The 20,021-nt window shown below is 41.5% G+C and overlaps 1 protein-coding gene across 1 annotated transcript in view; it reads left to right on the plus strand.

Moving 5' to 3' along the window:
• Positions 1–203: 203 nt before the first annotated feature.
• Positions 204–20,021, plus strand: part of epha6 (eph receptor A6) — a 42,738-nt gene continuing 22,920 nt past the window's right edge. The window contains exons 1-6 of the mRNA XM_053418614.1: positions 204–282; positions 8,500–8,564; positions 14,563–14,691; positions 15,317–15,466; positions 15,558–15,719; positions 15,808–16,036. Of these exons, the coding sequence (XP_053274589.1) occupies positions 204–282; positions 8,500–8,564; positions 14,563–14,691; positions 15,317–15,466; positions 15,558–15,719; positions 15,808–16,036 (814 nt within the window). The remainder of the gene's footprint in view (positions 283–8,499; positions 8,565–14,562; positions 14,692–15,316; positions 15,467–15,557; positions 15,720–15,807; positions 16,037–20,021) is intronic.

Consider the following 20,021-nt stretch of genomic DNA (forward strand, 5'->3'; position numbering starts at 1 on the left):
TCTCCGCATGGAGGGATTCGGGATGCTCGGCTGAGAGAGAGAAAGACAAACTCAAGTGCTGTGGATCCGACAGTGACCTTCTGAGAGTGGATACCGGGGGAAGATCTCTGCAGCCTCTTTCATGAAACCTCTTTACCTTCTCATCCATTTCGGGGTCTGCGCTGCGTTTTAGTCCAGAGCGCACCTCCGTGTCTGACTCAACGATGAGCTCCGGTGGGAAAACCTGCTTGTTTCTGTTGCTGCTCAAAAGTGTCCTGTCGGACCCTGGAGCCACGAACCAAGGTGAGTTGAATCTACCTCTGACCACAGACAGGGAACAAGGTGCTTCCGTTAAACCATTTGACAGCTCGTATTCCTACAAAAGTGATGGACACATGAACAAAACACAAACTTACACAACACAATGCAGTCTCCTTTGTGCGCAGTGATAAAACATAGAAACCAATTGCTTTTTATAGGTACAATTAGCATATTTATAGAAAATATCATCATATTAGTACAGACTGTGTATTTTTCACAAATGATGCTAAGCTGTGCCCACTTGGTGTCTAATGGGATTTAATTCAGCTCTTCATGTCTTTGCCCTCGCATGTTGTTGGTCGAACAAGATGACAGCTGGATCAATCTGAAGTTGGTGAAATAACATCAACAGAAAATCAAATTTAAATTCTCAAAATGTAAATTTTTTCCCAATTTATTGCTGGAACAGAAATATTCAGTCTTATCTTCATGAGATTTCGCAGTTGTCTTAATCATTGATACTGTACAAATCACAAAACAGAGTGAAGGTGCAGGGATAATATGTTTTGCTTCTTTTTTTTACCCCAACACTGCTTTAAAATCGATTTATTCACAAAGAATTCACCTTTAAAGATTCATTTGCAGCCTGAACATGAACCTGAAGCTGCCGGGGTTGCTCTTGTCTCCTCTCTTGGTTTAAGCAGGAGCTCACAGTTGATCTATATTTACTCCAAATCATAAATACTGTATAAATATTCAACGTAATATCAATGTTTCAGTTTTTTCTCCTATGTACAATGTCTAAAGTAAACCAGTCTGACTGTGCATTTATCAAAGAACACACAATTAGATATTAACAGACTCAAAATCTATGTGGTGTGAATCCACTCTTGCTTGTGGTAGTTGTATATAATCACAATCACTGACATTGAGTAGTTGACGACAAATGTCTAAGAAGCTGAACATGCCAATGTTTAAGGAACCTCTTCAACCCAACTGGACTTATATTATCTTTGTTCTGAGATTTACAAAATACACACATTAACATGTTTGAAGACTCAACATACATGAGAAATGAAAAGCTCACATTCGTAGTGACCTCTGAGTGTCACAGTAAATGTCGGCTTTTCTGGTGCTTTTGAGCTCCACCTCTGTCTATGATGAGTCCGTGTTCTCTTGGATGAAAATGTAAAGACCTCCGGCCCCTTCACAGTCCCGGGAGGATTCCTCACACGCTCTTGTTTCTATACTTGCTGCGAGAAACGTGAATTTCATTACGCTCATTCTGTGGCTGAAATTAATTACGTGAGAATAATTTCAACTTTTCAGAATCCATTTCCAGTCACACGGAAACACATAACATGATAACGTTATCTCCCCACATGAATCACATGGGTAAATGGTTTTCACAGAATGTAATCGCTTCTTGACATCTTCCACTTTGCACGTTTGCGGGGGTCAATTTAATTCTCCTTCCTGAATGTTTAATGTATAGGGTGCACGTTTTCACCGGCACAAATGTCAAAGTCTGCTTCATTTTTGTGTGTATGCGCGTGTGTGTTATATCCAGAGTTAGTCTGCCTGTGGTGGTGGCGGATTTGAATTGAAGGGGAGGGAATGCACACAGGGGAAACTTGAAAAAAAAGGAGACAGGTTTAATATATAGTGAGAGCCGGCTGATATATGCTCCGTACAGGTGAAATTTATCTGAGTGAGTTTTGTAATGGGTGTGAATCCCTCCTGGGCTGAGAGACTGAGAGGGATGAGATGCAGTCTTCATACAACAGCTTATTTATTGTTTGTTTTGTTGTTTGAGGTCAATATAAAGATAATTGTACTATAAATAATGTCCAAAAATATCGGTGAATTCTCCTCTAAAGCTACGCAGTTTATGTGATGTCTTAAAATCGACTGTTCTCTAAACTCCCGACGCCTTTAGCTATTGTCGCAGCTGTTTGACTTTCCAATCTCGCACAGCACAGTTTCTGGTGATAATGCAGATTCACCATTGGAATTCTCAGTTATGATTAAAACTTTAAAGACTTTTCCAGCGGGCGACCCAATGAAGTTGCAACCATCAGGGGTCATGTACAGGTATTGGTCTCTTAGCCTGTTAAAGCACGAGCTACTAGAAACTGTGTGTACCAGGTAAAAAGTCCTTGAGCAGTTGATACATGTAGAATAGAAGAAAATAGAAAGCCATGTTCATTATGAGGGCTAGTTACACTTGAACGACACGACTGCTCCTCAAAAGTGAACCCAAAGCCTCTTGATCGCCATCTGGTGGCTGGCATAGTATAGGTCATAAATTCTGCCTATGCCAGTGGACGGGACATGGAAGAAACTAAAAAGTCAAAGTAAACATTCAATAAACCTAATTTTCGCGTTTGTCCGTTAAGTTCTTATCACAGTGATCTTTGTTCAAGTGTCAGTTTTCTGATATGATTAGTTTTAGAGGGATAATTCACAGAAACATGAAAAATACGTCATTATCTACTTACCAACAGATCTGAAGACGGTGTCAATTAGACCATGTTTTTGGCATAAATATACGGACATGGTTCCAGAGGAGGATATCGGCGGACATTTAGGCTAAAAACAAAGTGTAAATGACACAGTTTCAAGTCTAATTTGACTGTCAGGGCTCATTTGGCTGCAGCACTGTTTACCCCTGAGACTCCAAACGTGTTTTGTGGACTCAAACACTTCACCCACCTCTCCATCGGCATAGTGTTGAGGGAATAATAATTGAATTTTCTTTTTTTGGGTGAACTATCCCTTTAATGAGCTATTTGATGTTACAAAAATGAAGTGACACTGACTCATGATTGGTCGAGTGGGTGTCACTCACTATCACAGCTCCGTCCCATGATCACTTTACCGCACAGACTAAGATGGCAAAGTATGTGGGATATATTTTGGCTTCATTTCATATCCTCATAGTGGGAGGAGGTGGAGACGTGCCATCTATCTTAATACACAGTCTATATATTCTAAGCCAGGTCTACAAACAAGATGTTTCAGTCACATTTTTCAGTTACTCGTGTCTGATGGAACAGAGGTGCTCCAGGTGACTGCACAGGTGAGATTTGGCCCATGCTTTAATGCTGTAACATCCACAAATACCACTGAAACCAGCTGCCTTACTGCACATGTATGTGCCCATGCATGCACCATTGGGATAGGGGACAAATATGATAGCACTAATCAAACTTGCCGAGTGCACTTTTCAACACCGTGGAAGCCGTGAACCTAGCACTTTCATAGACGAGCTCCTCACAAAGGAAGGAGTGAAGACCAATTTTCTCTTCGGCATGACAGCTAACCGTTAGCATACTAACAGCCTCTATAGGAAGAGTCTCTGGGACACGAAGGCCAGCAGCAGCGTTTTAAACTGCACATTGTGTGATTGACACATAGACACACCAATCAGTGAGGACCTAGGACATGTGATGCCTTGTTTCTCTGTTTATTTTGATTAAGTGGTAAAAAAGTTGGACAGAACAGGATGAACTTCTACGTAACAGATTCTGATTAAAACTGGGAAGATTTTGAAGTGAATGTCGAAACCTGGGACATTTTAAAAGGACGAGTTTGACGTCTCCCAGACAACTTCATCCCAACCAAGCAGTAGCATTTATGCAGACACTGCACAGTCTCCCTCTTTAATAAGAGGAGGCCACATCACCCGTGTGTCAGGTTCAGGTGTATAAGTTGCTGCTGTCGACTTTTATTTTCATGTCGTACAGAAAATAATTATTCCTCCTCTCACAATGGCTCCCTGAAACCACATCCTGGAAACTGCAAAAAATAGAAACAAGAGGCTTCACAGAAATGTCCGTCTCTCCAGAGGAGCTCAGCCCGGCGCTTGTCTTCCCGAATATCCTCAGACAAACTTTTATGTAATTGAGGACTCAGACTTAATGTCTGGCTCTTCCATTCTGCTGAGGCCCTGGTTTCAGGGAGGTGTCATCCAGAAATACACTGCAATTTTCTGCAAACTACTGCTGGGCTGTGAAGACTGTTGTTGTTGTCAGCGTTGTAAACGAAAAAAGTCTACGTGATGCATGTGTGACCTCCCAGTAGGTTATAGTGTGTATTTTTTGGGAGTTGTGGGTTTTTCACATGGTGCAACTGGAACAAATCCATGCCCTGCACTCCGCTGACTGAACAACAAGATTTGTTGTTATTACACAATAGGATGACAACACAATAGAGGTCAGGGCTGCAATAAGTTCTATTATTACAACACAATATCTGGGTAAATGCTGAGATTGAAGATTGATAGCACTGTCAGGTCGGTATCAGAAATGTGAGGCTGGAGTCAGGAGTGGGTTAGCCAAGCTTATTTTAGCATAAATCCTGGAAGTAAGGTGTCACAGCTTAGTCTGCTTTTCTCCAAAGACATTTTTTTTCTGAGCATCTGTACCTCTACACTAGCTGTATGTATATATATCAATTTTTTATCTGTACACAAACACGGAATGAGAATTTCAGAAAACTTTCAGAGCTTTCTCTTTCAAAGTTAAGGAGCCCCGCAGAATATTGTCTGGGTCAGACACGTTCACAACAACAGGGAAATGTCTGGATCATTCAGGCGAGGAGTGGCGTCCGGGCGGGGGAGGCAGGAGACAGAACATAACGTTTGAACTCCTCTGCGGACATCACGTTGTTCTGTTTACTTTAACGCCGTTGACAGATCTTTTCGTCCAAAGGGCTCAAATCCCAGTGTCTCTCCAAGTTGACATCTGACTCTTTTCCTCCAGATATTTGTATTCTTCCCGTTTCACGTCCGCCACGTGTCAGTAACGTCATCAACTCCCCGACTCCCTCACTGTGAATTCTCCAAACATTTTCTTGCTGCGTTCCCACATGGGCTCGCTCTGACATTTCTTTGACATTTTACAAGGAGGCCGGCAGGAAAAGATCCGGAAAAATGTCCAGAGCAAGTGACTCGGACATTTCTCACTCACAGGCCCTCTGGAGAATTTCCAGAAAAGTTTGGTGCACTCCAGCGGCTACAGTAACTTTCAAGAGTCTTCTGGTTACTGTGAGTTCATTGAACAACAAGTAGAGAGAAACTTAAAGATTCAGTATTAAAAAGATAAATTCCCTCACTTACTGAAAACATCAACCTGTAATATTGGTGAATCTCACTGTTCTATTACATGTCACAAAAGACATTTGTGCCAATACAGTGTTAGACAGATCACTTTTAAACACTTTATTTTCTAAAATGTGACCTGTGGTCAAAAAAATTCAGAGAGGAGAGTTCTGCATTATTTTGTTTCCATAGACGATACCCAGACAAGAGTAATATGATTTGGCCTCCTGATAAATGCTGGTCGATGTGGTGTGTGTGTGTGTGTGTTTGTGTGTGTGTGTGTGTGTATGTGTGTGTGTGTGTGTGTGTGTGTGCGTGTGCACTTTGAGTGAGAAAATCTGTGTATCAAATTCATCTTGGGTGATATATTATTTCCTGCCTCCAAGGATAGTTGCAGGAAGTTAATTATTTTATGTCTACATTAGTCTGTGTGCATGTGCTTGTGCATGTGTGTGTCTGTGTGTGAGTGCACAGTATGTCATGGTGCGTGTCTATGTGTATAGGAGATGAACAGAAATCAGTGAAGGCCGTTGTTGGAAAACATTGGCTGCTGTCAAACATGGTATGGAACATTACTCATGGTCATGAAAGATTGTTTTTCTGACTTTGTCAAAAATCAATGTCTCTGTCTCTCCTCCTCTGTCTCACACTCTCTCTCCATCCCTTCCTCTCTCTCGCTCTCTCTCTCTTCCCGTGTCCTGCTTTTGAACTGAGCCAAGGCCAAGTTATTATAAAACCAGCCCTTAATTACCAGCAGGGGATCAAGGCTAATTGAAGCCTCGGTAAATATTGAAGTGCTTCATTTAGTCTCTCCAAAGTCTCTCGTCTCCTGTATCTTAACTTATTCTGACAGCAGAAGCGACCACGGTCTAGATTTGGCAGAGTCCGCCGTACGTTTAAATGACGGGTCGTCTGAAGATGTGACAGTTTTGTCTATAATGTGGACCACTGAAGTTGGATGCACTTTATTGATAGAGATTTTAATTAACCGCCTTTGTGGAGACAAAGGAAATTGCACATTCATCATATCAAACTGACGCAAAGGCTGAGCTGTGACCTGAGTGCAGACAGTGGGAGACTGTGACACTTGTATGTACAAAGATAACAAGCCTCCCATAGACTGTAAACACAGCTGGACGACATGTGTCTCGTTTTGGTGCCAGATTCGATGCAGTAGAGATCGTAGAATGGAGCCATGGTTGAGAGGTCCGAGAAATACACTCAACCAATCACAAATCAGTACCAGAAATCATGAAAAAACATCAGTGTGACAAGAACTACCTAAAGCGACAGAATCCATCTTTGAGAAACATTTGTCGCGTCCTATCCGTAAACATGGAGCAGGCAGGGTTTATGACCTATACTGCAGCCAGCCACCAGGGGGCAATGGAGAAACTTTGGCTTCACTTTTTGTTGAGCTGTCACGTCTTCCAGCTAAGTGCCAGAAGGCCCCATCAAACATCTGTCTTTCTAAAGGATCACTGTCGTATTTAATTATACTAATAAAACTTTATTTCTATAGCACTTATATACACATGGTAATAAAACAACACAGAAGAAAACCAGACAAAAGAAAATACTCACAGGATGACGTCACAGCCATAATGAATTGATTCTCCTGACCACAGGGTAATAATATCAAGTGGTCACAAGTTTGAACGTATAAAATATAATTTTGTTTTTAAGAGCTGCTGTGCTGCCGTGTCTGAATTCAGCCGACAGACGTGAACACACTCTTGACCCAGAATCACAGATAGAAGTGAGCGTGAGTGTCTCTCGTCATGAAAATCACGAGATCCATTCATGCGTCTATCGTTTGCATGTCGGGCGTTTTATCAGTGTGTCGCACACGAAACTGATCTGATTATCAAGGGACCAGAATGATCAGGGACACTTTGGGCGGTCGAGCTCCCAACTTGTTTACTTACAGGAGAATAAACTTGGAACAAGATCATCATGTGTATCACACGTTCAATAATCCATACGATGCTACCACTCCACTGTTTCAGCCTTTTTTTATATAAAGTCAACTGTGCAACACTACATCCACAAAACAAAGTATTGGATTGTGGAGAGGATTTAATTCAATATATATTTTATAAAAAATAAAATACATCAAGGGCAAAATACACCTTCATTCCTACCTTCACTTTGCAATGTCAACTACAATTTGCTTAGAGAACAATTGTGGTCACCGCTAAATAAGCTGCCATTCACCAATTCAAACAGACACTTACACAGTTCATGCATGTGCAATGAAATGTGTGTGGTTTCAGTGTTTTGCCCAAGGACACTTAGGCACACAGAATGGAGGAGCCATACATCCACCCGCTGTACCTCCTGATGCACAGACGCCCGGTTACATGGTTACAACAGATTAATTACAATTACTGAAACGCGACAAATGTGATTTCAGATCTGTGACATGAGGAACACTCCGGTGTTTTGTATGAAAGATGTCCCAGTCACCCGTTCACCATCTCAACCTCCACACTCATCACCTCACTGCCTGCACAGCACCATACTTCCTGTAACTGGGATGTAAACTGGCGTGCAATGAAGCGTCCAACCATCGTAGGTGTTATTTCTCGGGATACTGAGCTGTGCATTTGCACTAACTCAATCTCTACACGTCTCTTTACTGACTGTGTTTCTCTTAAATTAGTTTTAATGAAGTCGTATTGTGTTAAGTTAAATATTCAACGCTTCCATACAGTCCCTCGATCTCTCCCCGCTATTTATCTTTGGCTCATCTTTGACGTCCCAGCACAGAAAACTGCTGACCTCTGAGAAGGAGAGCACTAATCTTCCAGACTGCACCTATAGATGGAGGGCGGGTCTGTGCTGCCCGGGACTCTCCTAAGAGCTGTTATTTCATAGGTGGTTGAATCTGATAAGGGCTTTACAGCTCTGTCAGCTCCTCATTGACAGTTTGATAACTGTTGTGCGCTCTCGTCCTATTTTGTCACCTCCATTTCTCTCCTCTCTAAATTCACTGCCCAACCTCTCTGGCACTCTCCCTCTCTTCTTCTTTCCCTCGCTCGCTCTCTCCCTCTCTCCTGTCACTTTCTGTGCTGTTACTGTCGCTCTCTCGCCCTTTCTCCTCCATTTTACATGAATCTCATTTTATTTTTTCTCTGCCCCGCTCTCTCTAGTGGTTCTGTTGGACACTACAACAGTGCTGGGAGAACTGGACTGGAAAACTTATCCTGTCAATGGGGTAAGTGACTTTCCGCATGTTTTAAAAGGCTGTAAGAAGATGTGTTTGTATTCTTTACAAAAATTAAATGAATCAATGAAATGAAACAACACCAATTTTTCGGTTCAGTAGAGCAAAGATTAAAAACCAAACCCTCCAGGCCGATTAGATAAAGTTTATAGATGTAATAAGTAACACTTCTTCATTAAAATGTCTTCACATTGTATTAAAAGTAACGTTTTAGTCTTCTTTGTCATATCCGCTTCTCCATATGGTTTTACCCGTCTCTACTTCCAGGACAAATAGGGGATGACAGGTAAAAACGAGCCAGTTTGCCAGTCAGCTGTTTTTTTTACCTTCACTCTTTGTACTGGTTAATTGTAATGGATCATGTTTATTGATTGCTGTCGGCTGCCTTACATGAGCAAAGCTTCATTGCCTCGTCTATGAATGTGATCTCCATCTGCTAGATTTTGAGTGATGACAATGAAGACAACAAATCCCATGATCCTTTGCTGCTGTACGAGACCCTATAGCAGCTGGAGTCCCATATCGTTCATTTAACTCAGATAGAGACAGGAGACAGGAGAAGCAAAGGGAAGAGGCCAGTTCAGTTGTTAGATCATGACCGGACCGAGTAATGTTTCATAACATGAACACAAATCTATTTACATTGAAATCTATCAACTACTTTTATTTCAGTTTTTTGTATTTCAACATTAGTACGTAAAATTGAATAAACTAAAGGTACAAGGACCACTGGTGATTCAACTTCACTTGATAAGCTGTTTAAAAAAATCACAATTTAAAGTGGTCCTCCTCCTTTCGACCTCCTTATCACCAGGCTGATGCTTATTGGCTGAACTTCCAGAAGTCTCGACAAACGTCAATGTTGATAGTATAATCTCCTGTCATTCTTAAATGGCACTGCAACCTAACAAATAAATTAACTTCTCCCACCTCCAGAAGAAAATAGAGCGGCCTTTGTTGGCGGCAGCCTTTAAAAAAATCATTTTGTCATTTAGTCAATTCTCATTTTACGAGCACCAAACTATAGTTGGTCCTGTTTCCCTGCTTCTCTCAGCTCCATTAATGATTAAATCACATTATGCTGAAAACAATGTTATTGATTTCACAAGTTAGACTGTTCCTGAAACACAAAAGATGAAATAAAACTCTTCTTCTCGTGTCTCTTATTAAAAAAATATAACACGACAGTACGACTGTGTGGAATGAATTCAGATTCAATCAAGCCTTTAAAATATCTAGAGATTAAACTAATTTAACTGTGGCATGTAATTCTTACAAGGCTCGGCCTGGAGGGGAAACGCTGTAGATTTAGAATATTTCAGCCGGGACTGAGCAGCCATCAGCAACAACAATAACTTCCCCACAATGTTGTGTCTAATTCGAGACTTGAGGTGGTAGAGAGACTGCTTGTGCTTTCAGGCTATTATTAAAACTGTAATAAATCCTTCGAAGCAAATCCAATAAATAGAAACAAAATATTGAGATATTTTCATGGCCAAATGCCAGTATTGAAACAGCTTCTCCTCCCTTGAACGCAGCCTGAACAGGGTTTTTGCTATGGGGAGCAGCAATGCCATTAATTGCTTGAACAAAAACACACAAGCCAACACCAAGATTCAAATCAATAATTCATCACAACTACAGAGATTTAATGATATTTTCATAACACCTCCCTCTCTCTGTCTTCCCCTTTACGCTGACAATGACAAACTGTCTTGTTTTAATCAAAAGCTCGGCTCTGAACCGGTTGAAGCGTCTCCACCATTGTTGTTAATACAACAATAACTGTATGTGCAATGTGGCAGGTTTGTTTGTGTGCGTGTGTGTGTGTCTGTGAGCTTTCTTTACAGCCAGATGTCTTCTTTAACACCTAATGACAAGAACCATTGTCAACCAGAATAGAATGTCACTGAGCATAATTTTTTTCAGCGTGTTCTACAGATACCGGGGAATTTTTGATCCAATAAACTTATATGAGAAAAGCTTTTTCTTCAGGAAATTAGTTTGTATGCATCTTGTTGGAGTTTAAAGATTCCTGAAACCAAAGTGATGTCACCACAAGGCTATTCAACTTTGACACTGTTGCAGTTATAGTCGACCGATGAAAATCTCAGTCCCCTGAAATTAGATCTGTTCTTCAACCAATCGATTGGTTCCTGCGAAAAAGAAGTTCTAACCACACTCTCCACCTGGTAGCCATATTAGCCCAAATGGATTTTAAATATGTACTAAATGAAGCTTTGTGAGCAGATCCCTCTGCCAAGGCTAATGCACATCTCCCCATGTCGAAGCAGTGTCTCCCATCATCCAGACTGTCGCCGCCCACCATTTTCATCTTTGTCCCACCACAGTTTCATAATGAACCGAAATAAATTCTCATAAAAACACGAGACATCTCTAACTTGATGTTTTGCTCCATTACTACATTGTATAGTTATGTGAAGCATGCTTGCTCATACAATCATCCATAAAAGTTGTTACTGTCCATGCAGACAGTTAGACCACATAGTTTCTGCTGCAGTTGGAAGCAAACCTACAAGTCACATGCAAGTGTAGTTCTGTCTTTCAATGCAAGAACCTGTCATTCATTATTTAGCTTGTGTAGTGTGTTTCACGTGAGAGTGACCTTCATGTGACATTCATGTGATCTTCATGCGACCATAAATTGAATAGCATCTGTGGGAAAAGCCGCAAAGAAAGGGATCTGCCCATTTAACAGTATTCTAATGTCTTCTGAGGTGAAACAATTTTTGCTGTCTATGATTTATAGCAGATAATCCACAAACCTTCCTCTTCACCTCTTTCTGTGTTGCAAAGTTTTCTGAAATCCATTTGAACCTTGAGAAACATAATCCTGCAGTCGCTACTTTTGTGTAAAGTCATGAATCCCACTTATATATTAGGCTCCAATGTGTTTTTGCATCATGTGCAGTTTTCCAGATCTCCAGTATTTCATCACAGTGTAATTTTCGAAGCTAAATCAAGATTTTCCTTTCCTCGCCGTTTCCAGAGAACCTGCTGTCACACTCTGATATTGCCACATTAGCGTGAGTTCAATACCTTAATTAGTCCCACCCCTTGTATTTAAATCCAGGTTTGTGTCTGCTGCAGTCTGCTGAGCTCGGGGCCAATCGGCAGAGCGATTAGCGGGTGCACACCTGATTGCCTCGAAGAGCGTGGGCTGCAGCTCATCTTTCAAACTCGGGTTCGCATCGGTTTTCTCTGCTCTGAACTGTGCCACATCCCGAGGGTGCATTTTAAAACACTGAAGTGCCCCAGAGTGACAAATCACCATTTTTCTGGTGTACGAATGCATAATGGAACGCCAATTACTTACCGCTGATCTTATGCAAACCAGAAAGTCTGCTTCCTTAACAGACACCAAGTTTCTGTATCAGGGTCTGTGAGGAAGCCAGTGAAACAATATGATGTACAAGTGTATCTACTGAAGTGTGTGAGTCTTACAATTCTCTTCAGTGACCTCTGCAGCATTTACACTTTTATGAAGTAGCAGAGAATCCGAACATTGCAGGTAGGCTGGAATGTGGCAACGCAATGAAGACATATACAGTATTGAATAAATAGATAAATAAGATATAAACAGACATGAGAAATTGCATACACCAATAATAAATATAACAGACCTGGTCTATTGTAATGTACTGTGAACAAGGATCATATTGTTTAATGAACGCACTTGATGGACACAATTCTTAATTACCATTTTTCATACTATGTAGTTAACACAGGGATTCATGGTTTTAGACTATTACAGACTTAATGACTCAATCATAAACCAAGATGCTCTCTCCATTTTTATATTCTGCTACTTTAACTTTAATATCTCCCATTGTATTGATAGTATGAGTCCACTTCACATCATAAAGACATGAGCTCTGTGGTATTGGGTGGCTGGAGTCCCAAATGAAAGAGGCAGCGAGATTGTTGATTGATTAATCATTTGGCCCTTGGATGTCACATAGAGCTAATTTAGATAGCTTAATTAATACAAGATTAATTGCCTTTGCGCGGTCCAGTCAAGGTTAAAGTGTTATTTAATAATTTACATCTGAGAACACTCTACCTCAATTGTTTCAGTTTCCTCGGGGTCAACTCATTCTGTCTGTCAATGTACCTTTATCAGTTTTCATTTAAGTACATTCAAGATACTGTAGTTAAGACCGGTGAATGTGTGTCTCTTTGTGTGTGTTTCTGAGTGTGTGTAAGTGTGTGTGTGTGTGAGCACGTTAAACACAACATGCAGCTTTGGATCATTTTCTCCTATCTAATGCTCCATTATGATGATATCCCAGATGCTGACCAATTCGTTTTCTACAGTGTTTTCCATTTAGCAAACAAGCATCCTCCATCTCCAGTGTGTGACCTGGAAATCAGGGAAGAAGGTTCAGTTTTCTGAGTCTCTGAGAAAACTGCAAGAGAAAAGACTTCCAGAGGAAGTTTACATGTCCACTGAAGAGGTGGATCATGGTCCTGACCAATAAAACAATAAAAAAGGGTGCTGCTATAAATGATGGCAAACAGTTACAAATTGTTAATTGATTTTGTTTGTACCATGGAAATATTGTTGATATTACTGTTTTGCACTGTTGAGTGCAAATTCACTCTGCAATGTAGGGTCTAATTGTGTTTTTAAAATGTTGAACTTGATGAGAAAGACACAAATGCTTCATTAGATTTGTTGAGATGTGGCTGCATAGTTTGGATTATTCAGCCTCTGATGTGACTCAGAACTGGGCACCTGATTAGAGAGAGAGTTGGGGTGGTACTGTTACATTAATATTGCATCAAAACACAAAATAAAAAAATTACAAAAATACAAAACAAGCCTTCGGTTTTCCAATAATTTGTTATGCTATAACATGACCGAAAAACACCTGCATTCCTTTTAAGTTAAGTTTATTATAACAAGCCTTTGCAAACATGTATGACATGTAACTATTGTTCATGATGCTGGATTGGATGTTCTGTTTCACAAGCTAATAGTATCTCCACATCCACAGTTTTATCTCCATTTGAAACTTAATCTATGATTTCTAACACTGACCAAAGATAAAATTATATTTTCATCAAACATATTTGCAGAATGGTTAACTGTATTATAATATTTTCATGCAGTGTATTTCTCTGCCATGGCCTCCACGGGACAGACTCCAGCAGAGCTGCTCTTGTGTCTCTCATGTTTCTCATGCTCTGGAGATATGATTAAATGTCCCGCTGTGTAACTGACACAATCTCGGCTGTCGTGAGAAAGTTCTGTCAATAAACGTTAGGGCTTCTGAGGCTCTGATCATCACAGCGTTAAAGCGGAGCAGACAAATGAGAGGGTCTGGCTGATGCAACAGCTTGAAAACATTGATGAAGCCATAACGTCTCCGAAGCGTCATGTTTCTTGAGAGGTTTCAGTTCGTGCAGGAGAGGATGCACAGGTTGATCATTTCACAGAACGGCTATAAAACCAATAATATGACTTTATACGTAAATATTTATTTAATTTGTAATCTATCACATAAGCTACTAATATATTAATTACACAGTTTCTATACACAATAGCATATTCCTCACAGTAACCCACAAATAACTGTGGTTTTAAAAGGTCACTTCACCCAAATAACGATATTACCTGCTAATGCTTGTAGGAAACTTGTTGTCAGGGACTGTCAAAGGAAAAATTAGCAAAGGATGTATTTCACCCAAACATATTGAATGCTAAGGAATGAAAAATAAGCCGATTAAGTAGAAAACTGGACCCATTAAAATAAATCAACCAAACAGAACTTTAAATGATGAAAAGCTTAAAAACACAGGACATCAACAAAATCAACTGACCCAACATATGAAACAAAGGGGAAACAAAGGGTGGCTGATCACTCCATTGGAAACAATAGGAGGAGACAAACAAAACTTGTACAAAGAAACCTCCGCAAATAGTTTGTCAACGTACCAATATTTGTTTCCTGTATGTTCACAGTGGGATGCGATCACAGAGATGGACGAGCAGAACAGACCCATTCACACCTTTCAGGTCTGCCACGTGATGGAGCCAAACCAGAACAACTGGTTGCGGTCTGGATGGATCCAGCGCCAGGCAGCACAGAGGGTCTGGACCACATCACTAACACTTCCTCAGACATATGTCTTAGTCATAGGACAGGCCAGGCTGTGTTGAACTGACAGGAGGGAACGCAAACTTCTATTTACAGAAACATATGGGGAGGAAATAATGGCAGGTAGATGTGCCATATAGGAACAACAACATGACTTCACTGTGATGGAGAGAGAGGTGGATTCCCATTACAGTCAAAACACAAGAGCCCATGAGAAATCAAAGATAGTGCAGGGCTGCTTTTTTTACACATTGCCCGGAGTGATGCTCATTATGAGCTGAAGCCACCACCACATGATCAAATAACCTGCCTGTCTAGTTTTTTTATCCTTTTTATAATTGTTTTTAGCCTCTTTTTTTCAAACCTATTTTACCTACTATATGTTTACCCTATAGACGAAATGCTATGATACTTCTCAACCAATTGTTTTTGTGGAGTCTCATTGATTATATTGTTATAACACCAATACACGTATGTTATAAATATCAGATCATTATTATTTATTCTACAAACAGAGAGGATTTTGTTTGTGTAACCGACTGCGTAAAATGTGTAATCACCCTTAAGTTAATGTCAAACCAGCTGATCATTTGTTTTTTTATGTCCATTATAACTCAGGTCTACGTGGAGATGCGTTTCACCCTGAGGGACTGTAACTCCATCCCCTGGGTGTCTGGCACCTGTAAGGAAACCTTCAACCTGTTTTATCTGCAGACAGATGAGTCTCTCCCCGCGGCGACAAGGTTTCGCCCTCTCGACTATGCCAAGGTTGGTTAACTTATTGGAAAATAGTTCTCTGCCGCGCTACATTCAGTAGCAAGGACCTGTGCTAATGACGTGGTTGGCTGTTGGCTTCAAGGTGGACACCATCGCGGCAGATGAGAGTTTCACACAGACAGATCTGGGAGATCGTGTGCTCCGCCTCAACACGGAGGTCAGGGAGGTGGGGCCCGTGACACAGAAGGGCTTCTACCTGGCGTTCCAGGACGTGGGCGCCTGTATTGCTCTTGTGTCCGTGAAGGTCAGTGAACATTGTGATGTGACTCCTCTTTGCGTGAACTACAGCCAAGGAGAACTTGAACCTCACACTTTTCTCCTATGCACTTCAGGTCTTCTACAAACGCTGCCCATCGACTCTACGGAACCTAGCAGCCTTTCCCAACACGGTGCCGCACATGGACTCGTCCTCTCTGGTGGAGGTGAGGGGAGCCTGTGTGGAGAATGCAGAAGAAAGGGACACACCCAAACTGTACTGTGGCGCTGATGGCGACTGGCTGGTTCCATTGGGCCGCTGTGTCTGCAGCATAGGCCACGAGGAGACGGACGGCTACTGCCGGGGTAAGAAGCTCCTTTGGATGTTTTGTATGTGCATGTGTGTGTTTGTAATAATTTGGTTAGCACAATTATAAACTGGAATAACTATCAGGACCTCCACCAAGGCCCCAAAAAAGTAAAAGCCAACTTTTTGGTCAAGTCTGCCACGTGCACAGGACATAGACGGGAATGAAATGCTGTTTCTTTCTAATCCCTTTCGTAAACATTTATGTAGGGAGTATATCTGTAACACAAGTATGCAATATACTAAGTATACTCAAAGAATGACACAACATAGTACGCAATCAGAAGGCACGGGGTAGGACAGATGTTATGCAAACCGGATATTGTGCAAAAATGGTTTTAAGAAGTGCAAAATTCCAAAAACAAACAGATTCAGTATAATAGCTTTTCAGTAAAAAAGAAAAGATAGCAGGTGGAATCACTACAAAAAGTGACAGGTGCAAGTTTGCATCGAAACAGATCCAGGTAGATTTCAATAACAGTCCTTGTTGTTTGGAGGTAGCGGTGCGGGTTAGTTTTTCTTGTAAGTGTGGTGCTGCAGTGGTCAAATCCTTGTGTGGGGGGGGTGTTGTATTTTAGTCCTTATTGGCTGAAAAAAGAAATCCTCTCCAACCCCCTGATCTGGATCTGCATCAATATTTAATGAGTTCCTCCTATATCACATCCTTCGGCAAGTTGCATGGAAATAAATGTTGTTGTTTTTGTGTAGTCTTTCTTACAAACAAAACAGACATGCAAACCAACGTACATGGGTGAAAACATTACCTCCTAGGTGGAGGTAATAAAGCTGCGGATAGAGAGAGGGGGACAGGAGGAGAAGAGAAGAGAAGAGAGGGGGTTACATCACACTGACAGATCTCCAGGGTCTCCCCAGTCATCTGCAGGAGTCTACAGAATCGCTATTCCCTCCTCCCATTCGAAGATCCTTCATCCTTGTCTGATCCTCTCCATCCTCATCTTCCTTCATCTCCTTTCAACTCCACCTCCCTGCATCATCTTCTCTCCCCTCTTGTCCACTTTGTTTGCTCTTCACTTGCCCCCCCCCCCTTTCCATTCCTTTCTTTTAACTCTCACTCTCTCGGCCATCCTTTACTTCTGTGAGACCCTGAACAATGTGACGAAGGTGAACAGATAAGCATATTTCTTGTGACGCCTCCTCTCCAATTTGTTGTATCAGCATTGCCTATAGCTGTGGCCGATTACCAGCAGCACAGATTACGACAAAAAAAAAGAAGTTACAGCAACTGTTCCAGATAGTGGCTGGCCTGGTTTCTCAATTAGACTGTGCAGACAGACTGGGAGCTAGCCGAGCTAATTGCCTCCATTTGTTAGTTTCACAGCTAATTTATCTCACACCTCGTCTTTTTCTATAACTCCTCCAACTCTTTTCCATTTAAACGAGGCTCAGACTTACTGTAATTAAGGCGAGAGCTAAATTGAGCCACACTGCATGATCACAATTAACTCGCGCTCTGCATTGCCTACTACATTTTTGCAGATTTACAGACGTCTCCACCGGTCGAGGTGAAATTCACGGAGTGCCCCCGTGGAGATGTGGTAACTCAGGTTATTACAGAGAGAACTGCAACAGTCATTAGTGCAGCAGATATGTAGGACAGGCTGTAATATCTCCTTTATTTGCTCTTCGGGTGCAATTTCTTCTTTTTTATCCTCTTCACTTTTATCTGCTTCGTGCTTATTATTTTTTCTTGCTCGTTCTCAATCATTTGAAAGATGTGGTTAAACGACACAGACGTCAGAAGAGATCACTGATGTCCCAGCAGCGGAGGAGCAGTGCTCTAATGGTGTCCCTCGGATATATATATGTCCTACATCTATACTCCCCATTCATCCCCTTTGGCCGACAGTGGTTGCTTCTCTCGGTTGTGCTGGGGCTGTGTCAGTGTCAGAGGGATGTTGGCAGCCATTGCAATGAATGGTCAATAGTCAATAGATCTGGCTTTGAAAAGAATGTTTGTCTGTTTATTCAGTCATATGATCTGAAAACTATTGAAACTAATGAGCCTCAATTGACTGACACCTCAAATTAAGATTAGGGTTGTAAGGTACTAACTTTAATATATATATATATACATAACGCAAAGTGCTTTACAGTACAGTTTATTGCTCTTCATCCATTCACACACACATTCAGAGTGTATCTATAGTCAGCACTTTTTTCTAAGACTGGAATTTTCTTGAAAATCAATTAGGAACCTTTAATGGATTTAACTCGACATAAAGATCATTGATTTCTTGTAAAGATTGATGACATGGCTGCTCCCCATAACTGGAGCCAAAGTGATTGCCCCCTGGTGGCTGCCTAAAGTATAGGTATTAAATCCTTCCTCCTCCGTGTCAGAGCCAACACCATGACTGACAGCTGAGTCTTACTCCTGTTTAGTCAAGCACGTGTATTGACGGACCTTGCTCCTGAGACTTCATCCCTGACCCTCTAATTTCAATATTTTTGTCCGAACCTTGTGTACCCACACTCCAGCACAGCAGCCTTGACAGGTTAGACAAGCTGTTCCCCCTTGTGTGGCTGTTTTCTCTACCTGTACCGGACATTCAGGTGTGTAACTGATATCAATCGTATCTTCTGACAATGAAAACAAGTGCATTTCCCACAATGGTTGTTCCTTCACGATTCAAGCCTTTGAGAAATAGCACTGCTGACCAAAGGCAACCAGAGAAAGGACTATGCTGTATTTGCTCAGCTGTGCAGTATTATGCTCTTTTAAAAAAAAATAAGGTTATAACCATCAAAAATGTCTCAAACAGCATCTTTAAACTCACTTAGATTAAGGTTAAAATAATTGATCAATAGTAACGACACCTCTTGACCTTGTAATCAATGATTTATGGCTTTGATTTCTCTTTCCCGCCCCCCCCTTAGAGGTCTTGCAGAGCCGGTGCTGCGAATGAAGATGTGCACTTTGCAAGTAGTTGCAGGAAGTTTAGACGTGAACTTGCGGTGACTTCTGCTTTCTCCTCGTTTTCATTTTGGAACACTGCTTCAAAGGCTGCTGTGATCAAAGCTGTCTGAGAGGCAGCATGGGGAAGAGCAAAAGAGAGAGAGAGGGAGTGAGAAATGGAGGGAGAGAAAGAGAGAGCGTGCGCGAGAGAGAGAGCGAATAGGGAAAACCCCAACGCTCCCGAATATGAGCAGGGCTCTGCGCTTGCACGTACATCTCTCCCTCCTAGCTGTCTAAACAAAGGCGTCAGCGCTTATCAAACCCGGCTTTCCACCCCAACAGCGCTCCGCCAGACTGTTTTGACATCTCAATCGAGCGCTTTATTATGCTATTCCTTTCATTCAGTGTCAACCACAAGAGGATTAGTCAGAGATGGGCTGGTTATATCATGACCTAGATAAGGCGACATCATAGTGCTAATGCTATTTGTTCCACGTCCTTTTGTCACAGCATCATATTCAGGAGGCGGTGAATTGTGGGGGAGGCTAATAGAGACGTCTTTAAAAAATATATATATATATTTATTCAATCAAATCTCGGTTGTTGCGCAGACAAGAGCCACAACCCACCGGCAGACGTTCAAGGGCTGGAAAAGCTTCTGAGTTCAAATATTTTGGTTTCAGTAAATACCTTTAAAGTGACAATTCTGCCGCTAACACCTCCGATAGCTTTCATAACAACACAGCCTGGCTTCTCCTCTTACTGTACAGATGAATAGTGAGGAACAAACGAACAACAAACAGAATCTTTTTAGAGTCACAGGATTAAATCCATTAGTCTTTTCCCTTTTTCTGTTTCCCCATGACGATCCAAGTCACAGGTCCCCAGAAATCCCCTCTGCCGTCTCCAGAGGTCGTCAGGATTGATTCAAGCAGGCAAGGTGCAAACTTAGATTCAGGTAGAAGTGGAATCGGAAATGAGGGAGTCAATATGTATCCAAGTCACCGGTTCCCTCTTCTGTCCATTAGGGACTGTGTTTACTTTGGCTTTTAACGCCGCTCAGACCG

This window comes from Pleuronectes platessa, chromosome 1 (assembly GCF_947347685.1).
Source record: "Pleuronectes platessa chromosome 1, fPlePla1.1, whole genome shotgun sequence".
In the NCBI taxonomy this organism is placed as follows: domain Eukaryota; kingdom Metazoa; phylum Chordata; class Actinopteri; order Pleuronectiformes; family Pleuronectidae; genus Pleuronectes; species Pleuronectes platessa.